Here is a 10,749-nt window from a genome sequence, read left to right as displayed (position 1 = left end):
TCTCACAATTACAACTTTTCTTGGAGACAGATGTTAATGGATTCTGTCCAGCCCACAAGACCCTCACTTCCCTATACATCAGCTCTTGAGTTTCCTAAAAGCCTGACCTTCAGTTAGAAAGTGATCAGGAAGCTTCTCAAAAAGCCTAGGATCTAATCAATATTTCTCACACAACGGTGATGATTAGTAGAGGACATCAGTTGTCATCAACAGTCCACCACAATGTCAGATAAGTAACACAGGATGCAGACTTCTGACATTCACCATCCATTATACATCCCCCGGGAGGTGGAAGCACTTCAGGTTTCCATGGCAGCAGTCGGCCAAGCTAATTTGATGGCCTTCAAAAAAAAAAAATGAACAGATAATATATAATTAAACAACAACGAAAACCAGACACCCACTCGCAGTAGTTTTCAGGACCCTGGGTTTTTTGGGGTTTATCCAAATGCCAATGTCAAGAAGATTGGGCTTCATAACTGAGAGTAAAGAAGATTTATCCTTCCAGTCTAAAATCTCCATTCAAAGCTTTCTAGCTGAGAGCCCAGTTCCCCTTTTGTTTTAGGGATATGGTCCCTGTTTGCCTATTTCCATCCACAACTCTGCCAGAGACGAAAACAATGTTTGAAACAGTTCACCTAGATTTCCATCTGTAATCATCAAGAATGGAATTGATCAAATTCCTTAAGAAATTTACTTAAAGTCATGATTTTGACGGCCTAGTGCTATCTGGAAAAGGGACAGCAGCAGCCTGGAGCAGTTTTCTAGCTAACAAGAATTCTGTTAGCTATGTGGCCACCTAGTGACTCTTCCATGAAAGTCACTGATGGATTGTCAGGTACACAGACAATTGCCCACTAATAAAGAAGTTATTATCTTTCTTGGAATATGACTTCCTAATTTTAGCACATACGATGTGAGTTCCTGAATTCTAGAATCATCCGGCTGGACAGATACTTTGAGAAAAAGGCAGAATAGCTATGGGGAGATGGTTGATATTTGGGAATAATTGCTGGTATATTGGGAATGCTGACGATAGGTCATCCGTCGGTGAAGGTTTTGTTTTGTGTCATCATTGGTGCATTCCTGGCAGAACTAATGTAAATATGTGCATGAGATTCCTTGGCACAACAGCATTTTGATAATATCTTATAGCAAGTATGGATTCCAATTTATTGTTTGGAGTGTTTTAGAAAGTGGCTGGGCTGGACTTAAACTGCACAATCGATTTCCCCCATCCTCTCCCTTAACTCCCTTCCTGAAGTGTACAGCCACGGACATCTCTGCTCAGGTTTTAATTCTCACTTTTATATTTTATCTTCTTTTTCTATGGGTTGCCCTGGGCTCAGCAGGTTATAGTGGTCAGTAATTTGGACAGAGGTTTTGCTTAAACCCCGGGGGCCTGTAAAACTCAGCCCTTAGGCCACTGATCTGTGTGTGGGTTGGGAGTGTAATCGAAGCCCATCAGCTTTCAGTCCTCTCTTGGATTTTACTCTCCGTGGTGCTCTCTTGGGTACCCACTTCTGTGCATGTCACAGGGGTGAGTGGAGAGCTTGGCAACCCTTCTATGCTTCTCTCATTCTCAGAACGCCCCCCAACTGTGACCCTAATTCCATACCTGGCTGGTCCACTCCTCACCTCAGCTGTCTCACCTCAGCTGAGCCTCCAGTCCCAGGATAGCCAAGACACATCTTTGTCCTATTTGTTTTCCATAGGTTTTAGCATTTTTGCTTATAAATCTTTTGGATTTCTCCTCCCCAGTCCAAATCCAACCTATGGAAGGCCATTAAAAATGTAAATACAAACTTAGATAAATGGTGTTGAAAAGGGCAGTACGTATTACGAGCTCTAAAGGGCAACATCATTTGCTTCCATATAAATCTCTGTCTGTTCAGAGCAGAGGGGCATGACCCAACTGCAAGGACAACCCCATACCCTAAAACACAGCATCTCCAAACACAACAAACTCAACTTGAGTTTGGGCAAGTGCCAACTACGTCTGTGTATGGGGCAGGGACTGCCGATGTCCATTCCTGAGAAATCACAGTCAGTAACTGGCTCCATGGTCATGGCAGAACTGGGCTGACAAGGGAGTTGTGACGTTTGATTCTGCTCTGTAGACGTTGGAAGGAGAGGCTTCCTAACAGCGTTTAGAAGGAATAGAAAGTCCTAAGGCCTGGGGTCTACATATGCACAAACTTGGAGAACGTGACCTAAAATTGAAAAGGAGCTTAACTGTCAGAGGCTTCTGGGGTTGTTGGAAGGAAAGGGAAGCAAATGAGAAATTTAAAGAGATCTGAACAGGAAGCAATGAGGTGGGAGAATGGAGGGGGTACAAGACATGTTTATTATTGGAGAGAGAACTTGGAAAAAAAATCACCAGAAGGTAGCAGTTAGTTAAATATGGAGCCCAAGACAGAAGCAATGTGGGGAGGTGATTTTGTCTGAAAGACATATGGAGGCAATACAAAAATAATGAATCAGAAAGGTGATCCTTTTATAAAGGAAATACGATATCATCAAACTGTGCTTTGTTCATCCATATATGCAGTGTTCAGGAGAATATGAAGATGTGGTTGTTCCTTAATTTTGGACATCAGAGGCTTATTGTTTGCTTTAATGAGGCCAGCACATATCAGATGTGGAGTTTCTGGGGGTTTTTTTCCCTCAAATTTACATAAAACGCTTAATTAGTTTCTTTGGCCTTGAGTACACATTTGCCAACCCCCTTTCTTAAAGTGGTGGCTTTGATTAGAACAGCAGATGCCGAAGGAAAGCTCCTGTGGTATCCAGCGCTGAGTCACTGCTGTGCTGTGCTGCAGGCAGGCTCCGCTCCAGGAGAAAAACAAGTCAGCAGAGCAACAAAAATGTCAACAAAGACAACAGCCTTTCTTCCTTCCTTTGTAGCCTTTATTTATTTCATCGAGTCAGAACATTTTTATTTAGCACTTGAAAACTTTATTTCAGTAAATGGAAACAAAAAATACGGCATGTAGCTTTAACAGTTCACAAGAGGAAAATAGAGGACACAAAAGAACACCTTGAGAGACATCTGTGTAAGAAGCAGCTGAAATCATTCCCAGGGTAACCCCCCATCCCATAACAAACGGACAGGGAGGGGGCGGAGGCAGCACAGAAATGGCACATTGTCAAATTGCACAGGATAAGGACCTTAGAAACCTTTCATAGGAGTTGTGAGTATGTCCTCTCACTTGGGGTAAATTTTCTGAAATTCCTGTAACCCTCTGATTTCTCTGTCAGCTTCTTAAGGAATTCTAGAAAGGCAAACCTAGGAATTTAGAATTGCCAGGAGCCTTCTGTGTTTTCCTTTCCTAACACCATTATTTTAACGACTATCCTGCAGTTCTGTCCACTATTCTTCTGCCTCTTTCACTTTTAATTACCTAGTAGAATCCATGCCACTCTGCCCTGCCTTCTTTGGCATTTCTGCAGGACTTTCATTTAAACCAGAATTAGTGCTAATGATGTCATGTTCAAGTTTTAAAACGTACTTTTATGTTTCCAAAGAAGTAACTTTTTATATGCAATGTTTTCTTCTTAGACTGTAAGTTATCATCCTAAAAGTTTGGACTCTTAAAAGAAAGCAGGGTAACATTTTGTAGGAAAATACTACAGCAAGGGTATGAATTTTTATATTGCGATAAAGAGCATTTGACAGACCACAAGACATTTTTTTCTGCAGCATATGTTTATGATAGAGGGTGTGAATTCTACTGGTAAATATTAACAGAAAGAAGTTGTTTCTCTTAAACATTTTCTGTCTGGATAAAGAACATTTGAAAAACTACCAAAAATTTGCGTAGCAGATATCTAGGTGAGGTTGTAAAGATGTTGCATCCAGAATCTCCAGCCTAAGCTTGCACAGCCATTTTGGATATCCAACTTCAAGCTCTAAATAGAAACAGATGGTTAAAAATAAATTGTTTTCTATGAACTCTGTGAACCATGTATTTCCATTACTCATTTATATCTACTAATTAGAATAACCTTTCTGGATTCTGTAGTCCTACATTTATTCATGCTTTTATAGCTCTCCCTAGCCATTGCTAATTAAGTAGTTATAAAATAAATAGGCCTATTATGAAAGAAAGAAAATAGTTTTGTTTTCCATTATGGGATGCCAAACAGTTTGCTGGCACTAAGGAGTATCTTCACTCTCTACTCTCTGTGGGACAGGTTTGTCATTGTGGAGTGGAAAGATCATTAGAAAATGCCCTGCTTTTCAGTGGAGGTAGGTGGTATATCTTATTAAGCAAGATTCCTCATAAGAACACTTTGTGGAAGGAACCTTCATACGAATCCAGTGCCTAGTGCACTGTAAAAACCCAGCAAAAATAAAGGAGGAAGAAATGAAAACAAACTCAAAATGTACTCAAGCCATGCTCATTTTCTTTCCCTTTGACATAAATCACAATTTTTGGATAAATTTTCTAATATAGACCTACTAAGTCGAATGTGAAATCAACTCTCCCATTTATTGATTTGATAAGTGAAAAGATCTAAAAAAGGAATCATGAAGGAAACTCTTCCTTTTCTGTAATTCCCAACATTACGAAGTCCTTTAACATACTTGAAGAAAACCTGTGGGTATGTATACTCTGACTGACAAAAGTCTGAAAGATAGTGCTGCTTTCATTATTCCTAACCTGTATTGAGACTCTGGCACTGTTGAGTTCTAGATTGCTCCTCTGGTCAGGTTCAAAAGTTTTGATTAAAACATCCTCAGCAGAATTATATATTAGAAATTTAAGCATATCAGCAAAAAAAGAAATTCTAACCCTCTTAATCTGTTGATAAGTACAGAGGATGTCCCCAGTAAATCAATGAGTAGGTAAAGAACACAAAACTATGCTGGCATTTGGAAAATAAAAAAGGGAGGTACTGTCTGTCAGGGTAACCTACCACTTGGCATTTAGATTGGGATCTGCGGTTCCTCTTGAATCTTTACTTGCAGGTTTCTATAATAAATAAATTATGTTGTATCAGGAGCCGCATCAGATGTTACACGCATGCGCATCCACACACAGACATGCATGTGTACACATACACATGAGCACATACACACGCAGGCCACCTCTGCTTGCTCCATGAAAAATCCAAGACAGTTTGTAAATTGCTTAAGACAGTTTGTGAATTCCTATGAGATTGAGGGAGAGGAGGATAGACAGTGTTGGTTAAGCAAAGCTGTATCAGAAACCATTATTGGTTGTAAAATCTGTGAATCTTTCCTAGAATATGTTAGGTTAGAGATTTTCAAACACTTTTTAAGTATTAGCACTTTCATTCCAATAACATCTCTATTGGAATCTCAGTAAAATTGATTTTAAACATGGACTGCCCGGGTTCAAGGAAGAATTCATTCATATAACTCCCCCAGCTGTCTGCCACTTTCTGTAATCCTTTTGTGTGATCTGAGGATTCTGTGCAGCCACAGATTAGAAACTAATCAACTAATCATAGCGTTTTAGTCGTCCATAAAGAAAGCTTAATGAGAATGGCTGCTTTTAAAAATACAAAGTTGAAAATCTGTGTGTATTCAGCACCCAGTTCTGAGTAAGAAGTGCTCTACTGAGTAACCTTGAGGATGTAGAGATAGAGATTCTAGTCATTTGGGCAATTCCTAGAAATCCTGTAGTGGTTCTATTTTGTGTGTGTGTTTTGACTCAGTCTCTAATGCATGTGTGTGCTAATATGTGCTAATAATTGGTTTCTCCCTTATAAATAAAGATGCAGGGATTAAACAGCTTCGGCTAACTGAGGGTTCCAGGGGAGAGCCCTCTGGCTGATCAAGGACTCACTGAAAACCATTGCTGTGTTTTACCTTTCAGAACAGGGGCCAGGACTAGAGTGAGGTGAGTGCGGCATTGGTCTCAGGGGCAGAATTTAAGGGGAGAAAACTAATTCAGTAATTAAGATAAATTGTGTGCTAATGTATTAGTTTAAAATATCAAAATTAATTTGCAAGAAAATGCATGTATCATGATGAACAAAATGCCACCATTTTAAACAAAAACTGTGTCTGCCCCAGGACTTGCCTGGCTCACTTCACCCTCCTCACCCTAACCCCCACCCTGTTAAGAAATAGGTCTCTATGCCGGAGTGTCAGAGTGTCCCATTTCTACCTCCAGTCAGAGAGCTATCGATGTTATATTATTGGTCCTTTTCAAGGAACCAACAAATGATTAAGTTTCATGAAAATTATTATTGGAAAGGACATAGCCCACCACCAAGAGGAAGGGGAGGGGGACATACCAGTGTGATGTAGTGGGGACTTGAAAAACTGGTGGGCAGGCTTTCCAAGGATTCTGGAGTTCTCTGCTAGTGAAAAGAGATACTATTAGCCTGCAATTCCTAGTAAATATACCAATACTGAAAGACCCAGACATAATATTCTTGTGTAGATTGTTATCCTACAACACATGAGTCTATCTCAGGACCTGTCTATAAGACAAAGTTACATATGAGAAGAGTGGGGATTTATACATTGTGATATGAATATGATGAGGCAGGTCTGCTAGCCACCAAATCTTACTATCGCTAATTGACTATATGTGTGAAATTCCCTAACCAGCCACATTCCTTTGGGCCTTGAATGTCTTTGAGAAACTCCACAATTTCCTATTAAAATACAAAAATTCCTAAATTAAGTTTCCGTCTTTAAAGTGCGTTCTGTTAACTCCCCAGTAGATATTAATACAACTAGAAAGCATGGTCCGTTGGAAGCAGGATCTGTGAGAGGCCCTGGATGCCAGAGCAGGGAGAGAAAAAACAAACAAAAAACAAGCATCATTAACGTAATAGGTAAAAGATGCCAAAGACAGACCTCCCTCAAACCCCAGTTTTGCTGAGGACTGGTCTTTGATGGATAACCGTGTCAGATAAGCATCAGTTAAATCATTATTGTTTATTACATTTCATGCCAAGTAATACAAAAATCCTAAATGTGATGTTTGAGGATCCAACTCTGCTATCTGTGTTAATATCATGGTGTATATGCCATCAGCAGTAAATTGAATTTATTCGCATATTCAACAGATATTTATTCATCTTCTCTTCTAGGTGCCCCTCATTTAACCAAAAAACCAAAAGCCCTTAAAGGAAGCTTAGAATCTATAATCGTAACAAATATGTCCTAGGCTCTATGGTTATTCATCATTGACCAGTACTCAGCCTACCTTTCCTGACTCGTCTCTCTGGAAGTCCACCTATTTTAATGTATTAATTTAAGGAAAATGTAATTAGGAAAGTAACTGCAACAGCACATGAAGCATAGTAGATTAAAATAACACATATTAAGTGCTAAGTATATACCAATCACTGTGCTAGGTGTATTTACATACAATTTCTCATTTAAACCTCAAGACAAATGGATGAGAATTATATTAGCATCATGTGGTTTCTTTCCTGAAAATCTCAGTGTAAACTTAAAAAAAAAATCACACGTTGTTATTTTGTCCATTCTAATGGACAATTAAGACTTGGTTTTACAATGAGAACACATGGACACAGGAAGGGGAACATCACACTCCAGGGACAGTTGTGGGGTGGGGGAAGGGGGGAGGGACAGCATTAGGAGATATACCTAATGCTAAATGACGAGTTAATGGGTGCAGCACATCAACATGGCACATGGATACATATGTAACAAACCTGCACATTGTGCACATGTACCCTAAAACTTAAAGTATAATAATAATAATAATAATAATAAAAAGACTTGGTTTTACCTTCTTGGAATCACATCTGGCATAATAAAGAGTATAAATGGATAAAAATGATAACTAACATATATAACCAGAGAAAGATTCACTATCTCTATACTCCAGTGAAATTCATCGGAGGCATTTCCACTAAAATGTCATATATGTGTTCTGGGGGATAGAGTGGGGGCATGCTCTGCAATATTGTGCAGTAAAAATCACAAGGCTTATGGCATGCCTAAAGCCATGGCAAAGCATTCAAAACCTCTGGAACTACGTAACCAGACCACCCCACCAACCAAAAATATCCTGATTTTAAAATACTGGCAATATTGTATTTTTATTGGCACTTGCATCTAGCAACAGTCAGTTAATTATTAGCCTTAAAATTTGGGCCTTTTGATCCCTTCTTCATGACTTAAATCCTAATGGGCAGTTTCAGCATTTTAAAGAGATAATCTTTTCAAAAATGATGCTTTCTTCATCAGCTAATTTTTTTCTTAAAGCTAATGCCTTTGTAGTTTCTTGATCTTTCCTTACAGGTTTTGTCTTGATTATTGTTGTTATTGTTGTTTTTTGAGACAGGGTATCACTATGTAGCCCAGGTTGGAATGCAGTGGCATGATCATAGCTCACTGCAGTTTGGAAATCCTTGGCTCCAGAGGTTCTTGGTGCCTCAGTCTCCCGTGTAGCTAGGAACTACAGGTGTGCACCATTATGCTTGGCTATTTTTCTTTTTTTATATAGACAAAGGCTTGACATATTACTCAGCCCGGTCTAGAACTCCTGGCCTCAAATTACTCTCTTGCCTTGGCCTCTCGAAGTGCTAGAATTATAGCTGTGAGCCACTGTGCCTGGCCACTCAGTTTTTTTATTTATTTTATTTTATTTTATTTTTATACTTGAAGTTCCAGGGTACATGTGCAGAACGTGCAGGTTTATTACCTAGGTATACACGTGGCATGGTGGTTTGCTGCACCCATCAACCTGTCACCTACATTAGGTATTTCTCCTAATGCTATCCCTCCCCTTGTCCCCCCATCCCTCGACAGGCCCGAGTGTGTGATGTTTCCCTCACTGGGTCCATGTGTTCTCATTGTTCAACTCCCACTTACGAGTGAGAACATGTGGTGTTTGGTTTTCTGTTCTTGTGATAGTTTGCTGTGAATGATAGTTTCCAGCTTCATCCATGTCCCTCCAAAGGACATGAACTCATCCTTTTTTTATGGCTGCATAGTATTCCATGGTATATATATGCCACATTTTCTTTATCCAGTCTATCATTGATGGACATTTGGGGTGGTTCCAAGTCTTTGCTATTGTGAATAGTGCTTCAGTAAACATACGTGTGCATGTGTCTTTATAGTAGAATGATTTACAATCCTTTGGGTATATACCCAGTAATAGGATTGCTGGGTCAAATGGTATTTCTAGTTCTAGATCCTTGAGGAATCGCCACACTGTCTTCCACAATGGTTGAACTAATTTGCACTCCCACGAACAATGTAAAAGTGTTCCTATTTCTCTCCATCCTCTCTAGCATCTGTTGTTACCTGACTTTTTAATGATCACCATTCTAACAGTTTTTTAAGTGAGCTGAATGTATTGGAAATTATAGCTGTTGCTACAATTATTGAACAAGCTGTGATTTGCAGGGACTTCTGCAGGATTTTCAACATTTTTCTTAGATCTTCATATATTGCTTACATTCCTAGTTTACTGAATTTTCTCAGGAATAGATATAGTTTTTTCAAATAATTTATCTGCATCTATTGATATGATCATATGATCTTACACTTTCACTGATAATACAGTAAATTAGCCTCATTGCTTTTTTGAATGTTAAAGTTTCTTTGCATTATTGAAGTAATACTTGATCATGATTCATTATCCTCTATATATGATCATGATGCATTATCATTTATCATGAGATTCAGTTGGCTAAAATCTAATAATAGTTCATGCACCTATATTTGTTAGTGTATTAGTTAGTAGTGCTTTCTTCTTGTAAGGACTTTTATAGGTAGGTGTCAGAGAAATATTGGCCTCATAAAATAAATTGGGAATTTCCCCCCTCTTTCCAATTATCTGGAAAAGTTTATGTAGAATTGGTGTTATGTGTTCATGAATTTTTTTTTTTTTTTTTTTTTTTTTTTTTTTTGAGACGGAGTCTCGCTTTTTCACCCAGGCTGGAGTGCAGTGGCTCAATCTCGGCTCACTGCAAGCTCCGCCTCCCGGGTTCACGCCATTCTCCTGCCTCAGCCTCTCCGAGTAGCTGAGACTACAGGCGCCCGCCACCACGCCCGGCTAATTTTTTGTATTTTTTAGTAGAGACGGGGTTTCACCGTGGTCTCAATCTCCTGACCTTGTGATCCACCCGCCTCGGCCTCCCAAAGTGCTGGGATTACAAGCGTGAGCCACCGCGCCCGGCCGTGTTCATGAATTTTTAAATAGAACTCACCAGTAGAGCCATATGGGTCAAATATTTTTTTGTTTGTGGAAAGGCTTTTACTACAAATTTAACTTGAGCTATTCAGGTTATCTGTTTTTCATGAGTAGGCTTTAGTAATTTTTATATTTCAAAAATTTCCATTTCATTGCACTATCAAATCTATTAAAATAAGGTTTTTCATAATATTTTCTAATTATCAACTTAATATTTATAGTATCTTCATTGATGTTGCCTTTCTGATTCTTGATGTTAATAATAAGTACTAACTAGTTAGACTGGCTGGAGGCTTATAAAATTTATTAATCTTCTCAAAATACATTTTCTTTGTTATTTTTCTGCTTTCTATTTCATTAGTGACCAAGCTGATATTTACTTTTTCTTTTTCTCTGCATGTATTGGGCTTCATTGTCTTTATTTTCTCTAGTTTCTTAAAGTAAAAGCTGAGGTCATTGATCTTTTATTTTTCTTCTTTTCAAACATAAGCAGATAAGTGCTATAAATTTTCCTCTACTGATTTTACTACACCTGCATGTTTTGGCACGTGGTATTTAATTTTCATTCAGGTTAAAATACTTT

General features: G+C 38.7%; 1 protein-coding gene across 1 annotated transcript in view; it reads right to left on the bottom strand.

The window, feature by feature from the left end:
* Positions 1-2,888: 2,888 nt before the first annotated feature.
* The window catches only part of ADAM7 (ADAM metallopeptidase domain 7), a 62,462-nt gene continuing 54,601 nt past the window's right edge, over positions 2,889-10,749 (bottom strand). Inside the window, exons 21-22 of the mRNA XM_032143647.2 lie at positions 4,924-4,979; positions 2,889-3,912 (exon numbers count right to left, since the gene is read on the bottom strand). Of these exons, the coding sequence (XP_031999538.1) occupies position 3,912; positions 4,924-4,979 (57 nt within the window). The 3' untranslated portion in view covers positions 2,889-3,911. The remainder of the gene's footprint in view (positions 3,913-4,923; positions 4,980-10,749) is intronic.

The sequence above is a fragment of the Hylobates moloch genome, unplaced genomic scaffold, assembly GCF_009828535.3.
Source record: "Hylobates moloch isolate HMO894 unplaced genomic scaffold, HMol_V3 SCAFFOLD_22, whole genome shotgun sequence".
NCBI classification, from domain to species: Eukaryota; Metazoa; Chordata; class Mammalia; order Primates; family Hylobatidae; genus Hylobates; species Hylobates moloch.
This window is presented reverse-complemented; position numbering and strand designations above follow the sequence as displayed.